Below are 21,688 nucleotides of genomic sequence, written 5' to 3' on the forward strand. Positions count from 1 at the left end.
GGAAGAATGAAAAGAGAACAAGTAGGGATTAGTATGTTTTCAAGTATTAGACTTTTATCCAGGAATTCCCATTCATTTTGTTTTTTCTGATCTCAGTTGGACTTTAAGTTTTGTTTTGTTTTGCCTTAAAGATCAGTGTATGTGGATATGTATGGTGTGCAGTTGAAGGACTGCTGCCTAAGTTTGGATAACTCACACTCTTCCTCTCCTATACATTCTTTGACCAGAGTAGCTACATTTTACTTCCCTGTTTATTTACCTCAGAGAATGCAAAGAAAATGAGTTAGGGAAAGTTTACCATGATATTAAAATTGTTTCTTCTTATTGGGACCACATGTGTGGAGGAAAATCAAGAAAGAGCTTCAGAGTTTCAGATGCTGTCTTCCAAATGCATGGTCTAAGATACATATTTTGGATTCCCTTAATAAAATCCTTTGGTCCCTAACCAGGGGTTTTGTAAGTCACTTTTAGAATTGCTCATGCACTAATCTCGAAGAGGAGGTGACAACTGTAATACCTGTTTGATTACTACTGTGGTGTTCTTCTTGTTGCTGCAATCCTCCTTTATGGATGAAGACAACCGTTTTTCAAAGTCACACTAGTTAAGAAACAAAATAAAGATGGACACCCAGGCTCATCGATATTGTGCAGCTCTGCCCCTCCTGCGTCTGGGCTCCCTGGAAGGACCTCTTCTCTGACCCAATTCTACAGGGCCACCTTTCAGATGCTGTGTCTTTCAGTTACAAGCAGGTGATCAAAACTAGGTATTTGGAACCACCTAGAATCCAGAGGGGCCATGAACTTGAATGATTGAGATGTTCATTGTTTCTAACTCTAAGAAAGTTAGTATATTGAGCAATTCCTTCAGTTATGGATATGGGCAATACACCATAGTAGAATTATCAGTGCCCTCCACTTAGTCACCAACAAAGATCACAGATATATCCATCATATATTTTAGTAGTGACAAATATCTCAAACTATCACTCATCTTTTATCATTGCTACTTTAAAATTATAGTAGTTATTGGCAATATTAATGGTTGTATAAGGGTAGTATTAGCACACTAGTACTAATGTGTTAATAAAGAAGTGCAGGTATTATTATATAAAAAATTCATGAAATTGTTTTTTAATGTTGGGAAAGTATTTTAGTATAAACAGTTTCTTTTTAAGTCCTATGTCCTCATTTGTGCACTTAATACACTGTCTTGAGAAGGAGGCTGTGGGGTTTATTAGACTGACAAAGAGTCTGTAGCACAAAAATAGTTAAGAACTCCTGCTTTGATGACCCTCTGATACTCTCACAGTGAAGCACAGACTGTGATTTTACACTAATCGATTCACTCGTGATACAGATGAGGATCTACTTGGACCAACCACTGGTCTAGGACTGTGTAATGATGAACAAGATAGACATGACACTGGCCTTCAAACATCTTGCAGTCTCATGGGGGCTCTGAATGTATCTGAGGGTAGGTAAAGACAACTGGAGAATACTGACAGGTTCTTTGATAGGACAAGTTGAGTGAGTTGTATGATGTGCAGTTGGAGGACTGCTGCCCTAGTTTGGATAACTCACACTCTCCCCCTTGTATACATTCTTTGACCACAGAGTAGGTACATTAGGGTGGAATGTAGCTTTGCAGTGCATCTGGAAATGCAGACAAGTGTTCTATGCAAGGTTATAAATGTCAACAACATACTAGCCCTTCTTAGTGGCAGCACCAGAATTTTGGTTGTTTTCTATGAATTTGTTGTTTGACTTTTCCTTAGTCGTACTTGGAATGCTATGTGTAGTATTTTTCCATGACTGCCATAGCAAAGTACTACGGCTTGGTGGCTTAAACAACAGAAAGGCATCTTCTCACAATTCTGTGCCTGGAAATCCAAGATCAAAGTGTTGGAAAGTTTGGTTTCTTCCAAGGCCTGGCTTCTTGGCTTGCAGCTGGCCAGTCTTCCTGTGGTCTTCATATGGTCTTCCCTGTATGTCTGTGGCCTTATGTCCTCTCTGTAAAAAGGCAGTTATACTGGATTATGGGGGCACCATACTGACTTGATTTTAACACCTTTAAGTACTTTATCACCAGACATAGTTACATTTTGAGGTCTATTTACTTGGAGGGGTTAGTTAGGTTTCAACAGATGAATTTGGGGGGATATAGTTCAATCCATAACACTATGTAAACAAAACTTAGAAGTCTCCTTCCATCCCTGCCAAAGATGGCCAGATTGGCACTGTAAGCCCATTCTGTATAGTATTTCTGCAGCATCAGAAACAATACCCCTTGCCATAGAAATGGAATTTTGGATCTGATACTCCATTTATAGCCACTTCCCACAAATGCAGTAAGGAGAAAAGAGTTGTTGTTGACCAATGAATTCTTCAACCAGCCTTTTCACCCACTTATCTACAAAATGATTTGGTGTTTCACCAAGGAGCTAGTTTATCCTGCTGGACTCTTTGGCTTACATGCCAATTCAAAACTAAATATGTTAGTTCACAAAAGAAAAAATTCTAAGAAGCCATATAAAATGATTAATCCCAATAATTAGGCAAGCAGATTAAACAGTAATGTCTATTGTCTTGGTAAAGTTGAATGATTGAAAATATTTAGTGTTGGTCCTGGAGAGATGTGAATTCACATGCAAGGATAATGGAAAAACATTTCTAGAGGGCATTCTAGAAATCTGTGTAAGTTTAAATGTCATATTGTAACTATTAGTTTATCCCAAGGAAATAATTAGACACGTGCTTATGTGTGCAGTGTAGCACTGTTGATATTAACAAAAGCAAAGAAAGCCCAGCTGTCAAACCAAATAGCAAAAAAATTATAATGCATTCTTATCATGGAATGCTATGTAGTCATGGAAGATATCCCAATTATATTATTCATTGACAAGGAGGATTGTTGAATAGAATGTGTAATCGTTTTGCTATATTGGCTTTTGTATAGTTTTGCTGTTTTAGCATGTGTATGTGTGGGTGTCTCTAAAATATATAGAAAAAAGTTTGATAGGCTCAAAATTGCTAATAATGGTTATTTTGAGGATGTAATATAGAACTGTTATTCCTTAGTGCATTTATTTCTAAAGGATATGAATTATTTATAACCATAGATTAAAAATCAGAAAAAATAATAATCAGAAATTATTTAGAAATGAAATTAAATATGTTACTGAAGGTTATTTTACAATATCTTTTGTGATAAATGTGTTGGTGTATTTGGAGGCTGATCTATTTAATGGGAGGGTGGAGGCTGGCCTTTTTGCTCTTGGAATATTTTTCTTTTCTGTGTAAAAGAGCCATGTGCTTATGTTTAACTTTTCATTGGGACAATGCTAGTTCTTATTCTTTGTCAGAAGCTGATATAACATAATGTAAAGCCATCATCTTCACAGTTTGACAAACCAGGGTTTAAAACCAGTTCTAAGCTGGGCACAATGATGTATGCCTATAATTCTAGCAACTCTGGAGGCTGAGGTAGGAGAATCACAAGTTCATGGCCAGCCAAGGCAACTTGGCTCAGTAACTTAGCAAGACCCTGGTCTCAGAAGTGCTGAAAATGTGGCTCAGTGATAAAGCACCTCTGGCTTCTTCTACCTCTTGTACCAAGTCATTTAACTTCAGTGACCTTTAGTTTCCTCAACTGTAGAATGAAAATAATAATAATAATAATAATAATAATAATAATATAATATAATATAATAATAATAAGTATATAGATGTTTTTTAAGAATTTAGTAAGATCAGACTCATGAAATTCCTGGAACATAACAAGTAGTAGCTTTTATGAGGATAGCATTATAATGTGCTTTTCAGAATTCTTCATATTTTGAAGCCAGGACTTAGTGGAAAGAAATTTTTTGAAAGTTGCAGGAAAAGAGCTAAATCTATCTAGAAAGTTTTCTTTTATGCCCTTGCCTAGTTTTTTTATAAACCATCTTTACCAAAGGGTGGTTTCTTTTATTCTTTCAGTTCTCATGACTCAGGGTGGGTTCACCCAACATGCTTTGTGAAATAGCTGGTATCTCTGGCATTTTGCAGCAGAACTGGATCCAGAAGCTTTTCTGAGAAGAGTTGGAAGGAAGGGGAGGGCAGAGGAAGGAGGGCTAGGTGGAGAAGGGAGCACCCTAGGTCTGCTTGCTTGTGTGGTCTTTCCTCCCCTCCTCAGGACTGATTTGTTTGCACAAATTTTGCCTCCAGCAACACATCAGTTTGAGCTGGAATGATCCCTAGAGACTTACCACCTTTTCTTTTGCCTCATTATTTTCCTCTTCCCACAGGATGTTGGAATTGAGGGGCATTTTCCACCTTGGAGAATTTCATTCCAGTTCCCTCACCTTTCATTGAGTGTTTGCCATGTGCAAGGCACTATGGCATTTTAATGCATTTCTAAAGCAATCAATTGCAATTTTTATTTTCAGCTCTTGGACTCTGTCCTTCTTAAAACCTCAGTCCTGGTTATTAAGCAATGAAGATTATATACTGGTAAAAATATTCTCAATCCCTCCCTGTGACATAGACCCCCCCTCTTAAAATAGAATGATATTCTTGCTCCATTGACATCAGGCTTTGCCATGTGACTTGCTTTGCAGTCACTGAAATGAAAGTGGAAGTGTCCCTCCCAGCACAAATATCCATGTGCTCCCTCTTTTATGTCAGAGCCATCCATTACTGCCCCACATATCTGCCACCCTCAGACCCCGGCTGGGACTCTTCTCTGGTGTCTTTCTGTTTTCACATGTCCTCATGCCCAATTTCTAGTACCCAGACCAGGAACCACTTTTCCTTGCACTGTGATGTTTCTGGGTGAACTCCAAGGATTCTAAAGAATTCAGAATTCTATTCAGCCTCTGGGTTGTCAAGAATACATGTTGACCAAAGAGGATAGGACATTCTTCATTTAACAGTTTTTAGCTTAGTGTATAGCTTTACATACTTACACACATGTTCTGTGAACCTGCATCTGGACTCTTTTCAAAAGCTTCCTCAATTTGAGTGGTGGGTAGGAAGCAGGAATGCAGAAGTCAGGGCCTGACCACTCCTTATTGCCAGAAAGACTGGAAAATGTGGTATAGCTCTGTACCCTGAAAGAAAATGCAAATATTCATGAGAAATCTGTGTTACAGAAGTTATTCAAACTTGTAGTGCTTAATTCCCTGATTAGAGTCTCTTATTTAAGATCTATAGAAGTACTGTGTTTTTACACAGGTTTGAAACAATTTGATGAGTTTTGACACATGAGCTCATCTTTATATTCAAGATAATGAGCATAGACAAACACACACACACACACACTCTCACACGAGTTGCTTTGTCTATTTGTGATCCTTTCCTCTTGTCGGTAATCCCTCCCCAAGTACCCACTATCTGCTTTCTGTCACTACAAATTAGTTTACATTTTCAAGAATTTTATATAAATGGAATCATAAAGTAGGTTCTCTAATTTATCTGACTTTTTTTTACTCAACACAATTATTGAGCATCTCATTGATGTTATTTTATCAATAATCCATTCCTTTCTATTGATGAGTAGAATTCCATCATATTGTTATGGCACAGTGTTTTATCTTATTTAAAGACAAAAACAAAAATGAAAGTAACTTTTCAATGTTTAAGTAATAGGTAAATCATTTCTTCTTGATACTTTGCTGTATAATCTGAAAAAGCTAAAAATAAAAATGTTCAAACTGTATTGGACAGGCCAGAAAGAACAGCCCAGAATATCTCCCACTTAACCCTATCACAAAAAAAAAAAAAAAAAAAAAAAATGGACTAGACTGAGCAGAAGCTGTGCTTTTCTTGGCTTTGAACTTTAAATTGGATAGACTATTAATCACGTACTGGCCACTTAATATAGACCAAGCATTCTGTCCTGGGGGCTAGAGAATACAGGACAAACAAGGTGGTTCATTTGTGGTTGAGAGGTCTTCATTGCCTTTTGCTGGTCCCTGGCCCCTGAAGCTGCAATTTTCACTGTATGACAGGCTAATCCCAGCACAGCACATCTCTGGCCATATCCCTGCTATGTTGGTAAGCCTACAATGACTTCCTCTGCCTAAACTCTGATCTTCTTACTCTGACATTCATGTCTCACTTTGAGGTTTAACTTTTCCTAGCCTCAATTTCTCATCTGTAAAATGGAGTATTTAGGGATGACTATTTCTTAAGTGAGATAATATAAAATACCTAGGATAATGCCTGGTAGATATTCAGAAATTAGGGTTTTCTTTCCTTCTGCCCTTTTTCAACCACTTCCCACTGTCAAATGTGTTCTCCATTCAAACCAAACTCTTTTGTTTCCCATGCCCACATCCTCCCTTTGGACCTTGGTGTACAGTATTCCTTGCTGTGGGTCCAAATGCTGTCCCTCAGTCAGGGTTCAGCTCAAAAACTATCACTCCAGGGAGCTGGCCTTTATTTCTTATCATGGCCCCATAAGGAATAGGAAAGACCAAGCAGCTTCTTATATTCTTGTTCTCAGTACATAATGCTTCACCTCTGGCCACCAGAATGTGTGGCTATTTATTCTCTACTTCTTTACTCTCCTTTGTTTTTTCTCCATTGCATTTAACCTCCTTGACATTGTTTATTTCTGATTGTCTGTCTTGGCCATGTGAACTCAATGTGCACGGAGACTTTCTGCTTCCATTGGCCTATCTCTAGTGCCTGACACATATAAGATGCTCAGTAATCATTTGGAAAATTAGTGAATATTCACTATCACATCATACTGTAATCTATGTGATATTCCTAGAGGAGAAAAACAGTATCAGTGTCTGATTTATTGTTCAGTTGCCTCAAACACATTGTTCATAATAGTATACAGAAAATACTTGACTGGAAGACAGGTCAACCATGAAGAACAAATTTCCCATGGTTTATATAACTCAACTTTAGTTCCTAGTCACTTTAGATACTTTTGCAAACATTGTCTCTTCACAATTTAATATTCCAGTTATAACCTTGCAACTAGGACAAGGAACTTTGGAAGGTTTTTACTATTTCTCCCACAGCCACCTTCTTTCCTGCCCTGCTATAGTCCCTACCCTTTTCTCAATCCATCTTCTCCCTCATTTTGTTGCTGGTCACTCATTTGCAGTAAAACCCCTTTGCTTTGGCTTGCATTCATTCACTCACTCCAGTCTGAACCACCTTGTATCTTTTAAACCCTGTTGACAATAGGCTTCACTCTCCCACTCAACAGCAGTCTGCCCTTGGGAAGTTACGCATCCCCTCCAAGCCTGTTTCTTCATCTGGAATGTGATGGTCAGTGATTCCACTCTGCCTAACTACATCACAGGTTTTATTGAGAAATTAAATGAGGTATGAAATGTCAAGGAAACTTATCAACCACGACCATTAACAGTTGCAGGTATTATTTGAAATTACCCTTTCTCTACTATTCTATAGTATGCTAAGCTTTGAGTCTCATTTTCACCTAGAATGTCTTTCTCAGTAATCTGGCTTTTTGGCGTCTGACTCAGCCTAGACCTGAAGGGCTTTTTCTCTTTTAGCACTTGTACCAATGGTCTTAGAATTTGATTCCTTGACCTACTGCCATACTCCTTTGTTCAGTTTTTAATCCTAACTACCAGACATTCATAACCTCTGGGCTGCTGGGCTCTACTCAAAAAACAAAAGATCTTAAATTAGTCCTATTGCCTATTCAAGAACTTTGCTCCTTTCTTGAGAAGGTCTTAATTAAAGCTTATACTAAGACTTCTTCCCCTAACTTTTCTTTCTCTCCCCCCCCCCCCGCCCACTTCTTCCTTTTTTTTCTCCCAAAGGCTTAGGCAGAGGGGTATTATTTAGGGAGAATGTAGGCAATCTCAAGAGTGAGAAGCAGTCCTGTCTTGGGCTGGGGAGTCCAATATTTAAAGAAAGGCTGCATCAGGGGCAGGACTGGAGCTAGAGTAGAACTGCATAATTCTGTGCCAGTTTTAGTTTTCCCTGTGCTTGCGTATTTCCCTCATTTTTCAAGGGCATGGGCCAAGGACATGTTGCTCAAGATTTACAACTGTGCTTTCTTCTATCTTAATGGCTTGTGGGCATTTCCTTTAAGATTCAGTATTTCTCGCTCTTTATTCTAAATCCCCATCTTATTCCCCGCCCCCCACCTGAGACTTTGATCCCTTAATCTTAAGGGTTGGTGAGGGGTGAAGATCCATCTTCTATGGCTGCTTCAGACTGGCAAGAGGCCATGACTTTGCCTAGTTAGGAATCAAAAGTCTTGTCCTTCTTTAAAAAGACACTGGTCTCAGTTGCAGGGATGGGTTGAAATGCTTATGTTGCCATCCTCTTAACATGCAATTGTTTTAAACAAAGTTGATGCCTCTGATGCACCATGGTGGGCTCCAAGAGATATCACATGAGAAGAGCTGTCTCCTGAGACGTTCCAAGAGTTCCCAGAGGAGAGCGGGGGCTCAGTTCTGGACCAGTGGAGTTCTTAGCATATGTGCTGAAAGAGAATTTCAGCACAAGCTGACAAAGGCATAGACAGGTTTATTTAGGAAGATAGGTACACATTCAGTGGAGAATGCAGGCTGTCTCTAGAGTGAGAAGCCCCCTACCTTTTCTTCTTTCTTGTTCTTTCTCTCTCCTTTTTCCTCTTCCCATGACTACACAGAGTGTCTTGAAGAATTTCTTGGTCAGTGTTTATACAGAGAATGGGTCACCATTTTTAATGTTGACCTTTGTAACTAGAACTGCCAGCAAGTCTTCAATTGAGAATAGCCAGCTCCCTGTGATGGACACCTGGCTACTGTAGAACATTTCTTGCCCACCCACCTTGCTGTCTCCTGGGCTTCCTTCTGCCTTGTTTTTGCCTTAAGGCTGTCAGGGGTTCCTTGTTTATCTTAATTGTAGAGGTAACTACAAGCAAAGTATTCAAGCCCCTATAAAAGGACACATTCCTTTTTTTTCCCCAGGTGCCCAGAATGGATGTTTTTGAGACAATTGGCTAAGAACTGGAAATAGAGAAAGAGGACAATGTGAAGCACTTGCTTGGCCTCCAGAATATTGGGAGGAGGTTGTTGTCACTGTTTTAGAGATTTTAGAAGCTTAGCCAAGATATATTTCTCTCTCTCTCTCTCTCTCTCTCTCTCTCTTTCTCTCTTTTTCAAACTGTGGATTGAACCCAGAGATACTTTAGCACTGAGCTACATTCCCATCCCTTTTTTATTTTAAGACAGTGTCTTGCTCAATTGCTGAGGCTAGCTTCCAACTTGTTATCCTCCTACCTCAGCCTCCTGAGTTGCTGGGATAACAGGCATGCACCATCACATCTGGAAGGATTATCATCTCTTAATGATTCAAGACTGGATGGCAAACTTTTAGTACATTATCTACTTCCTCTATTTCGAAAACTTCATAGTGTATGGTGGGACTTAAATTGTGTCCTAATATTAAGTAAAGAAGAGGAAAAACCAGTTAAGAAAGACAAAATGAACAGTCTTTCAATCAGTCTAATATTTTACTTCTCCTTTATGGAGCTTCTTAGACTCAGTACTTCAAGCAGAGAAGAAGAGGGTATTGGATTTGGCCAATTAATAAGGCCCTGCTAGTGACACAGGGACTAGAGAAGGCTGGTTGGAATCCCACTTGGCTTTTTAGTATGACAGTCACATCTGGCCTCATTGCCATGCTAAACCTTGACACCATTTGAATTGGGGTTTGCTTAAGAATCATGTGAGCTGTGTGGTAATCATGTGTGGTATCTCTCTCACTCATGAGCTTCTTGGTTTTAGAAGAAAAACTTTGTAAAGACATTTATATCCCTCTGCTGCCAAGAAGGAAAGGGAAGCAGTTTTAGAACAGGTGTACAAACCTAAATCTTTACACAGAAATCTGAATATCACCTGTCATAACAGGTGATCCCTCCTCTGATTTTTGAATGGCTAATGTGAAAAAATGTAACTATAGAATGTGTTTAAAGCTAGAAAACCATGTTGATGCCAACCAAGTAGCTCATTACAATAGGGAAGGAACTCAGCATCATCAGGGCTATGATAGGTTTATGTCCCAGGTGAAGCTTGATGTTACATGATGTTACCATTCTCATCTCCTAACTTGACCACTACCTGCTTGAGTTGAACACTGGTTTCCCTCCCTACTAGATATCTGACTAAACTTAGCATAAAACTCTTAACTATTTTGAGCTTTAGTTTCTTCATCTACAAAATCATAACAGTAGGAATAATGATTTCTTGGGATTGTTGTAAAGATATAATAAAAATGTATTTAGAGCTTTTAGAATCATTATTGATATAATAAATGTATTTAATGGATATCAGTTCTTCCAATGAAATAACAATTATTGTAGTTATTATTATCATCCTTCTCTTGGATTCATAAAAAACAAATTCAGTCTTTTTTCCATATGATAATTATGTCTTCCCTCTTAGAAAACAGCTAAACATCCTCAGTCCCACAGTCTATTTATGAACTTCATTTTACAAAGAAAACAGGTTGTAGAAGATGATGAAATGTTCAAGAAACTTAGGGAGGTTTAATATAATCCAGGTGATTTAGAGAACTCAACAGTAAAATATTTTTAATATTGAAGTAATGATGAATACTCCCCAGAATCCCAATCTCCCAAAGAGAGTTTTTTAAGAGTATCAGTCTAACAAGAAAATGGTTAGTTTTTCTTTGCTGTATTCAAAAATATTACTTGTTTATGACTTACTTGAGGTAATTATATCTTTTAATGTCATTTGTATGATAGAATCTTGGACATTTTAGAGTATGAATGTGACTTTTTTTTCAGAATTCTTCCAAACCTGCAAAGCATACTGGATACACTCATCATTATTAGGTGAATATGCCTTTCACCCCGTCCAGGGAGAAGGACCTGACCTAATCAGGGAGCCATGACTTCCACAGACATTTCCATCCCTCCTCAGCGATGACATTGAGGACTTCCCTGAGCCTGGGAAAAACTCAGTTGTCTACTCTAGAAGGTTATAACCCAGTAAATATGTTTATGACCCATTTTATTGTCGTCTTCTGGCATTAAAGGAGGATCCACTCTCTTTAGAAATCAGTCCCTCTCAGTCAGCTATGGAATTTGTTTCCTGGGAAGATGACAGGCCAGATCTTCATTAAACTGTAAAGGAATGGGGGAGGGGTGCACGTGCCCTTCCCGCAGTGGCTGGCAGCAGTTAGGCCAGGATGTGTGGGCTCCTTAGAGCCTTTTGTTTGGTTTCTATGGCTCTAACCTCAATTAGCTGCTTTGCTTGGAGAGAAGAAAAAATGAAGCTTTTAACCACAGTTCAGCAGTTTCAGTGTAGTTCTCTTTTTTTCCCCCCTCTGTCCTTGACAGGATTTAAACATAGAAATCATCTTTGTGGAGTGATTTGAAGGTCTCTGGTTGAATTTCTTTGTTTATATTGGTGGGCAGTAGATAAAGGTATGGGAAAATTAACAATTTTGCTTGATGCTTTCTGTGGCTTTCTCCTCTCCCTCTCAATAGTGTCAGGCTATGGTAATACAGAGAGGCCATGCTGGAGTCACCTTGACATGGGACCCAGTCTTGGTTATGTCTTTTCTAGGCAGTCTGCCAGCCAGTCAAGTACTATCTTGTAGGGCCCGAATGGAATAAATGAAAGAGCAAAGTCAAAGAACTTAGCACATAATACTCACATCCACATTTCCAAAGACTAATGGGACTGAAATCTCCTTGTTGCTAGCAGCAAGTACCCAAAACATCTGTGGCAGTCATGAAGCAAGTAGAATAAATTCTAGAAGCCACTGAGAAAGGCTGATTTTTAATCTCTGTGTATGAAAAGATTTAGTTGCTTTAGCCATGAGGTGTTGTCACATGCCAGTGCATACACACACACACCTGTGTTCTACGTGCTTTTGACTCACAGCTGGATTTCTTAGATCTGCCTGCATGCTTTGCCCTGTCTTGATAGCACCCTTGGAGAGGAACCAATAGGAAACGACTAAGCAGATTGCAAATGTTAAGAAGTCTTACCAGCCTCTTCCACTTCCTTCCTTGCCCTAACATAATCATTAGGCTACTTGTTATGTCTAGTTTTCTAGAAAGGTGGAGAGAATTCTATTGCACAGTCCTATATGTAGAGCCAGCTAATCCTGGAGCATTGGTGGACTTTGGAGTAGGTATTAACAGATGGGTGAAAGGAGGTAATTCCTGTTCTGGGAGAGCTAAGCTGGGAAAATAAAACTAGCCATAGTTTTAGCCACTAATTAAGTGCTGACTAAATCATGTGCTACTGACCCAGTGTTACAGTTCCTTGTTGGTGAGAGTATATTTGAATGTGGACTCTGACCCCCTCACTACCCAATGCTCTGTCTCACTGAATGATTGAGCAATGTTATAAAAAATATGTATTTTTAATGAATACATGGGCAGCTTTTCACACTTAAAAAATTATGTTTTAATTTTAAAACATTTCATTATAATTATAAAACCTTATTATAGCATTCAAAGACACTTTAAGAGGAAAAAGAGCAAGAGAAACCCAGTATCTCTAATCCCACAGTCCTAATATACATCATTTGTTAAAGACTGAAGCTCATTCCTAGTCTCTTCAGTGTTCAGCTCAGTGCCTGGCACACAAAAGGTATTCAGTGAATGTGAATGTCCACCACTACTACTTACTCTTGCACATATCCAGACAGTGGCTTTGTCAAAGGCGCCAATCCAGCACCACTCACATGCTAAATTCTTGACTGCATTATTGTGTTGAATGCTTCTCACAGTGCTGAGGGGGAGGTGATGTGCTGAAGCTCAGTGTAGTCAGTAAGTAACTAGGGGAGCACTTAGGAGCATCTCGCTTCACAGTCTGTAGATGTTTCCATTAGACCACAGAACCTTTCTGAGATACAATGAGGGCAGAGCAGAAGATGCCCAGGATAGAATGCTCCCCCCGCCAGGCCTGACAGTGTTAATGCTCCCCTTTCCTCACTTGAAAGAAGATGAAAGCTGCTTAACTCCACAGAAAGCCTTCTCATCCGCAAGGTGTCAGTGCCAACAAGTTCTGAGGCTTTTGCCCACCTGCTTTTCAGGTAGAACAGGCTTTCCTGTTGGTACTTGTACAGCTTTGAAGTTGATCGTGGGCCCAGGTGAGTAAGACAGATTAAAGCTGATTCAGGTTTCCCTGTCTAGGATTTCCCCCACCCCTTCTCTCTTTCCCACTAAACAGTTCAAACCACAGGTAGACTGATTGAGCCATACTTTTGGTCTAAGTTCACTGGATGTTTCCATTTCCTAGAGCTTTTTTAACAACGTACCACAAACTGCGTGACTTGAAACAACAGAAATTTATTCTCTCATAGTCCTAAAGACTCAATATCCAAAATCAACATTCAGTAAGATATCAGGTGGTTGTTGGCAATCCTTGGCACTCCTTGACTTATGGTGACATAACTCCATTCTCTGCTCCATCTTCACATGACCATCTTTCCTCTATGTCTTTATGTCTCTTATTGTAAAGGAAACCAGTGATTAGACTTAGGGCCCACTCTAATCCTGTATGACCTTAACTTGATTATATCAGTAAAGACCCTGTTTCCAAATAAAGTCACATTAACAGGTTCTGGGAGTTAGGACTTCAACCTGTCTTTTGGGGGACTCATTTCAATCTACTATACTAGGTGTGCTAGTCAGCTTTCAGTCACTATCATGAAATATCCGAGATAGTCAACTTATAAAGAGAAAAGGTTTATTTTGGCTCAGTTTTAGAATTTCCACTTCATGATAGTTGACCCTGTTGCTTTGAGCCTGTATAAGGTAGTACATGATGGTGGGAATGTGTGTCAGTGCAGAACAATTTTTCTCAGGGCCAGGAAGCAAAAAAGAAAAAAGAAGTGGGGCCCAGGGTCCCAAGATCTCAAGGGCATGCCTCAATGATTTAAAGACCTCCTATTAGATCCTACCACTGTACTACCTCCCAGTGGTGCCATTCTGGAGACCAAGCCTTCAACACATGAACTTTTAGGTGTCATTTATCTAAGCAATGGCACACTAGGTGATTCCTTTATGCAACTCAGGCTAAGTCAGAGGTCATAGCAAATACTAATACATTTTTCTTTTAGAGAACATTGATGTCCTCTCAATCTCTAATGATACAGTTGAGTTGATCTTGCTCCGCCCTCTTGCCCTGGCCCCATGGGTTACCAACACTACGTATTTGCAAATTAGCCAGCTGCAGTAATTGAACCTAGGGGCAGATAATGTGCTTTTCTCTACATTCAATTAAATATAAATTCATGTTCAATTTTATATGCCCAGCATCTTGAAATATTAAAACCATCAATAGACCAGGCATGATGGCACACGCCTGTAATCTCAATGGGAGGGGAGGCTGAGGCAGGAGGATCACAAGTTCAAAGCCAGCCTCAGCAACAGCAAGGTGCTAAGCAACTCAGTGAGACCCTGTCTCTAAATAAAATACAAAATAGGGCTGGGGATGTGGCTTAGAGGTTGAGTACCCCTGAATTCAATCCCCAGTACCAAAACAAAACAAAAGAAACAAAAAAACCATCATTGGCTTGAAACAAGGTAAAACCAATGATCCCTTTACTTATTTGATAACATTTATTGAGCAACTGCTTTTGTGAAAATTCAAGAAAAAAAAATAGATGCTCAATAAACTGAAGTTATTAGTCCAAGGTATGGACTAGTAACTTCAGTTTATTGAGCATCTATTTTTTTTGAGCCTGAAACATGCTCTTTACATATTTTTTTCTTGAATTTTCACAAAAGTTAAAAGGTAGGCATTATTACCCCCATTTTATGGATAAGAAAACTGAGAGTAAGATTAAAAGCCTTGACCAAAGTCATAGAGCTCCCAAGTAGTAAAATCAGTGAACTTGAATGATGTGGCATGGACTAGTCCTTCTCCACCATTTGAAGGTTTCTATTATCTAATATCCATGTGAATTATATTTATACCAAAATGATGTATACATACATCATTAATATCTTTATACCAAAAGATATTAATGATGTATGTAGATAGAGCGAACAGTATAATAGATATTAATGATGTATGTAGATAGAGGGAACAATTTGTCATAGCCAAAATCAGAATTGGAAAATATCTTTCATTTTTAAATAGTAATAGTATCCCAGTTTACAAATGAGGAAGTAGTGGAAGAAAATCACTGTTTTCCAACTCCTGTGAAGCACTACTGAACACTGATTCTCAGTGGTTGTTAAGCACACAAAACCCAGAGCTAATTAAGTATCGCTTGCTCCTGATGGCAGTATACAAGACTATCAACTAACTAGGCAATCCAAAAGTCAAATCTGAATTTGATAAATTCTCTAGAACTAATTATGAAGTGACAGGAAATATAGGGAACAAAGGAACATGTTAATCATGCCATCAGCAAAATGTGAATTTGGGGATAATCTATATGGCAAAGCAGCAGGTTCCTTAGCAAATAAATTGCAAGGGAAAAATAAAGATGGAAGAAGAAATCTCAGATTTAAAAAGATAATACCTGTCAACTAATTGCAGAATCTACTTGAAGTGCAAATAAATCTTGGAGACATTTAGAGGAATTTAATGCACATGGATATTCGATAATATAAAGTAGTTATAGTTCATTTTTAGATGTAATAATATTTTGATTCTGTTCAAAATTAGGATACATGTCTTTTAGAGAAACATGCAGAAATATTTGTGGATGAAATAAGAATAATACTGAGAAGTTGCTTCAAAATAATCCAAAATGAGTATGGATACAGGTAAAACAAGCTTTGAATAAATTAATAATCATTGATACTGGTGATATGTGAGGGTTTGCTGCACATTTTTCTCGACTTTTATGTACATTTGAAATTTTCCATAGCCAAAAGTTAAAAAAAAAAAAAGTTTTGTATGTATTCTAAAAGGAAGTAGTTCAGAAGTTCTGATAATATGAGAGGAATGGAGGAAAATGTCAGTGTTCACAGGAAAACAAACTGGTCCCATTTCCCAGTTGAATTGTGCTCACTAGCTAGTTAGTGTTCTGATAGACCTACTCTGGGAACATCAGCCAAGTAGAACATGTGCTGTGGAGTCAAGAACAACAGAAGCAACTTGGTTCCTCTCTGGAAGCAACTATCATCTCCACTGTCATCATCAGAGCACCAGAAGCAGTGATGGTTAGGACCCAACATTTGAGCAGTATTCTGCAGTGTGCAAGATGTCTTACATGTCTTTCAGCTCACCTTCAATCAGAGCCTTATGAGTCAGATAATATTTTGCTCACCTGAGACCAGGAATCTGGAACTCCTCCAAGTAACTTGACCAGAGCATAGGTAGCAGAACTGGAGTTCCAATGTTATCTTCATCTTCATTATATGTTTGCTGTTTTTTCCTCACTACTGACTATAGAGCAGCCAAAACAAGCATTTATGTCTTTTAAATGTTGCCTATTTTAGCACAGGCTATACTATTTTTTTCCACATGTAGATTTCTTTCAGGATAGACATTTAACCATCACATGTAATTGATAAGAAACAACTCATACCTTGTTAGTGGTGACCCCGTTGAACATGAAGATTATTCAGATTTAGAGGAACAAATACCTAACTGGTCAACAAGTTTCTACACATTATTCTAGGCACTGTGCTGAAAGTATAATCTAATATTGTGCTGGGAGTCAAAGTGGGAGAAGAGAAGATATTAGTTTCTCTCTCTCTTTTTTCAACTCTTAGAGCAAAATACATGGTGTCTTCTCACTTGTAATCATCTTAACCCATTTAGTCCCAAGATTTTAATTCTAAGAATATTTTAATAAAATTGACAGTGCATAGGGTAGAAATCATAGTCTAGAACTTATAGATATTATGTTAATATTATACTATACTATAGTTATATTCTTATGTGTGTGTATACATATATATGACATACTAAATGTAAATATATATATGTAGGTATGTGTGTGTGTGTGTGTGTATATATATATATATATATATATATATATATATATATATATATATATAATATACTAAAGTTTTATAGGTGTTCCATATCTGAGATTATAGGACAAAATGGGTTAAAGCACTATAAGTTACCCTTCTTCCTCTGTGCTCCATGTTTGCCCTTCTGTAATTTACTACACTTGCAAGGCTTTCTTTACTTAGGAAGATAGGTAGGGAGAAAAAAAAAAGAGAGAGAAAGAGGGAGAAATAGAATCCGGCAGAGGATCAGGTCAATGCAATGTGCTGCAAAGCAAACTGAGGTCCTGAGTGCTCTCCCAAACCACTGGAGATGCTTACCTATCTATATTAGGGGGATGAAGTCTGGTAGGCTTATTTTGAAGTCCTCTGGTTTTTATAGGAAAATTCATTGAAAAAATAAGAAGGTATTGATTCATGTTATCCATGGAGAGTTTTTCTGAGAAATGAATCAGTCAAATCATTTCTTTTAATGACCTTTTAAAATTCTGTGGAGACAGGCAGGAAAGCTATATCTAGTTAAATATATATTTCTTGTTCTAACTTGTACATTAAAAATACTTCAAATTTGTGATATAATATGTTCTATGTGTATGATAGGATGTGTGTTAGAATCCCTTATGTAATAAGGTGTCAAATGTATGCACATTTTAGAATTATTTCATTACTGACTTAGAGAAGACCCATATAATCTTAGATATTGTAATCTTGGATATTATTTCTTTCATCAGTAAAAAAGAAGGGTTGTACAAGCTTCTCCAAATCTCTGTTGTGAAATATCATTTTACTATTTCATATGATTATGAGAATTATTGTATCTGTTTTTAAAAGATTTTATTGATCCTGGCTAGAATTTATAGGAATCCAAAGTGAGGTCTTAGAACAGAACCCCAATTACAACATTGTTTCTCAGGGAAAATGGGATCCACTCTATAGTGCTGCTTGGAGGACCACACTGTGGCAAAGATCAGGGTTGCTAGTGCTATGCTTACTTCATAAAAACAGCAACCTTTGGAGTGTACTGGATACATGCTTTTAAAAAATTCCCTCACTCTGTAAAATGGGGAAAAACAGCACCAGCTTCATTGAGTTGTTGAGGATAAGTAAGGTGTAATAGGTCAATACATAGAAAACATTACAAAAAGTCTCTGGCACAGAGTGCTCAGTAAGTGTTGGCTGAGATTGTGGCATTATTAACACCATTGCTACTGAGCTTCCCGATGACCCGTGAGGAGGCCATAGTGTCCTCTGCCTTCTGTATGTGAGCATTAAGTGCGGACATTCCACAACTAGAGCTGGAATGACAGCCGTGCATTTCCACCCTGAGTCATGAAACTTACAATGACCCAAGTAGGGGAACCTTTTATAAAGCAGTAACTCCATTATTTTAGGACTACCTTTTATTTTTCTTGGCTCTAACTTGCCAAAAGCAATTCTATATGCTGATATGGAAAATCTCAAATATGTCATTAAGTTTTCAAAAGTGCCAAATAGCATATCATGGGTATACTTTAATCCTGGGTATGTTATTTTAAAAAGGTTATTCACATATGCTTTATATGCATAAAAATGTCTGAATCAGATACAGAAGAAATCACTAACAGTGGGTTCCTCTGGGGAATGGGGACTGGTTCTTAGGGAAAATGGAGAGATTTTTACTTTTTATTTTATGCTCTTATATACTATTTGAATTTTTTATAAATAATTTTTATAAATTTAACTTTTTTTTTTAAAGGGAAGAAAAATTTAATAACCCATCTCTATAATTCTATAATATACTATTATCCAAACTCTCAAAAGATGCCTTCCTGTCAAGCAAAAAAAAAAAGAAGAAGAAGAAGAAAATAAACTTTGGAAAAAGATACATAGCATACTAAGTCCCAAGATTGGAGGATCAAAATATATTTTAGTTCATTAAAGGTTATGTTATGAATGGCTACAGAAGAGAATCTAGGTTTTTTGGGGTTTTTTTTAACTTTTATTACACTTACTACTATCCCATGAAATTCTGTCATATGGCATTAACAGTTTTGGAAAAGCTATAGAAATTTCAGGAAAGGTGACCAGGCCTTAGGTCAACTGCAAGTGGAGGAGAGGTGTTGGTTTGTTTAGAAATGGTGGGAAATATTCCTGGTTCTTGAATTCAGGCAAACCTGGGTCCAAATCCCAGGTCTTCCATTCCCTGGGTCTCATAAGCCCAGTTGCCCGACTTCTGGGTGTCAGTGTGCTCACAGGTGAAGAATAATACCTCCCTCATAAAGGCATTTTAGGATTAAATGAGGTAAGTGTCTGGTCTGTACAGGACACTAGTATTTGCTGCCTGCTCTTCATCCTCAGCTTCATCTACCTCATGTTACTGCTGCTGCCTGTGTTCATGAATACACATGCTTACCCAAGCAGGAAAATTACTAAAGCACCCCTCCATTTATGGAAGCCTTCGTTTCAGGTTTTATCTATGGCCAGGCTGACAGGTAGCAAGTTCTAGCTTTTCCCATGTCCATTTCTGACATCTCCATTTACAGATTCCTTTTTCAAGAATGTGTCTTTGGTCCAAGGCAAAGTTCACAGACTCTGGGAGATTGTTGAGAATCCTATTTCTCCAAAGTTGAGTCTAAAAAAGTTAGACTCTAGAAATGCTTTCTGAAATGTCATCCAGGTTTGCTCCCTCCAGGCTTTTCCAGGCCTCCACCCCAGGGTAACCAATCACTCTCCTGTGAATGTCAGTGTTAATTCTCTAACAGCAAAAACAGTTTTCAGGTTTAAATTTAAAGAGGTGTATGATAAAACATTACCTTTTCAAAGTAACTTTTGCATTATACAGTTGAAAATAATCACCCAAGTGTTACCTGCTTCCCTTCAGTGCCCAGGCAGAGAGAGCTTAAAGTTCAGGAAGTAATAACAAAAGGAATCAGAAGCAGATCTCAGGCACAGCCTCTGAAGACTCTCCCTGTCTGCGCCTGGCCTCTCCCTCCTCCTGGGTGTGTCTGCCCGGGAAGGCCAGTGAGTAACCTGCACATTTTTTTTTCATCTTGGCCCTTCCCACCCAGACGAGAACACTGAGTGGCAGCCAGGCAGGCAGACGGCGGGGAGCCCTGTTCAAGCATGCAAGGAGCACACCTCCACCCGTACCCACGTCTTGGACCCCTGGCCACCACCCCACGCCAGGAGGAACCCCGGAGAGGAATCTCCAGGGTCCTCTGCTCCCAATGGTAAGGGCTTCCAGCTGCAGGACTGCTTCATTCACTTTATTTGCTTTATTGTTGGCTTTTCTTTTTTATCGTGTTTGGACAGGAGAGTTTCTGCAAGGATTGAAGGTGTTTGATTTGGTTGGTTAGTTCTTGGTGGTCCCAAAACAAAGAAATGTCTTTTTCCAGTGAGGTTATTAGAACTTGTAACCTGATAGCCTGCCTTGGAACAAAACTTAACAGATAATTACCTTTGATTGGTATAACTTACCCTTTTGGTTCTACAGGGGAGAAAAGCTACTTTGCTTACCAATTAGGTTTTGAGGAAGAAAAAGTGCTAAGGATTGTGGGCATTTTAATACATGGGCAACTCTAATTGAAATGTAGCTTAATTCTTACCAGAGCTTTAAAATAAACCAACATGACATTTTGTTCAAAACAAAACAAGCTAACAAAACCTGTTCAAAGATTTCAATGTAGAATAAGAGATGTCAGAGTTGGAGTTTGAAAAGTGTTAAAAGATTAGTTGTTCTAATGAAATGCAAGTGAACTTGGAAGTATTGATTAAGATACCCCAGGCGGAGGCCTGTGGTGCTCAGGGGAGAGAAATGTCTGATGTTCAATGTGGGATCATGTGGTATTTGAGAGAGAAAACAGAGATCTTTGTGTAGTGTGTTGAGAATTCCTTGAAGGGAAGGCAAATGGAGGAGGTTTTCTGTGCAGGGCTGATGCCAAGGTCTTCTACCCGATTGCTGTGGATGAGAGGGTAACTCAGAGTAATCAAGTGCTGCATTGTTAACAGACCCCTGTGTTTTTAGTGTTTATTCTAAAGACAAGCCACAGATTGCAGCTGGCATGTGAAGGAATAAACTGCTGCCTCTGGTTCCCGACCTAGTCAAAAAATTAATACCTGGGAAGAACTCAAGAAAAATGTTGTAGGCAAGATAAGGCTATGTGTAAAGTTAATTTCATTCAAATATTGTAGATAATTTGAGACAGCCCTCTTAACAGCCATGAAGAATTACCTCCCAATTATGAATGTAAAGATACTGCGTTAAGAGGGTTTATAGTATCAGAGAGTGAAATAGGAAACTGCAGTAGGAATTTCCCAAACCAGAGGCACTGCTGTGACACATGTGGATGTTTGGCCTGTGCCCAGGTGTCTCTGCAAATGCAGTGCAGGTTCATTCTTGGCACCTCCGGGCAAGCAACTTAGGTATTCTCTTTAAGGAGTAACCTGTACCTAACATATCTAGGTTTTTGGAGCAGCAGTGAACAACAGCTAAAAAATAATGTTCTAAGAAGGCATACCTGAACTTTATGGCATGTAAGAAGAGCACGAAGTTATCTGTGTGTGAATGTTGGAGGGCATAGAGGCCCAGACAGGGTGAAAAATCTCTCTTCTAAGTTTATGAAGACCAAAGTATGTGTTTTGCTGTGAGAATCACTGTGATTATCACTGCTCCTGTGGTACTAAAACCAAGTTTGCTTCCTTATTGCTTTCAATTCCCCTTGCCTAATTAAAAGCAGGGATTTATTAGCAACCAGTTGGCTAGTGTGTTAGAAGATGATCTGA

General features: G+C 38.5%; 1 protein-coding gene across 5 annotated transcripts in view; it reads left to right on the plus strand.

The window, feature by feature from the left end:
• Ston2 (stonin 2) overlaps window positions 1-21,688 on the plus strand; it is a 129,723-nt gene that overhangs the window by 53,928 nt on the left and 54,107 nt on the right. For 4 of the 5 annotated variants that reach the window (XM_071607628.1, XM_071607629.1, XM_071607630.1 and 1 more), the window contains one exon: window positions 19,975-20,136. The exons of the other annotated variant lie outside the window; for it this stretch is intronic. In XM_071607628.1, coding sequence (XP_071463729.1) covers window positions 19,975-20,136 — 162 coding nt within the window. The remainder of the gene's footprint in view (window positions 1-19,974; window positions 20,137-21,688) is intronic. 5 annotated transcript variants of the gene reach the window in all.

This window comes from Marmota flaviventris, chromosome 2 (genome assembly GCF_047511675.1).
Source record: "Marmota flaviventris isolate mMarFla1 chromosome 2, mMarFla1.hap1, whole genome shotgun sequence".
Lineage (NCBI taxonomy): Eukaryota > Metazoa > Chordata > Mammalia > Rodentia > Sciuridae > Marmota > Marmota flaviventris.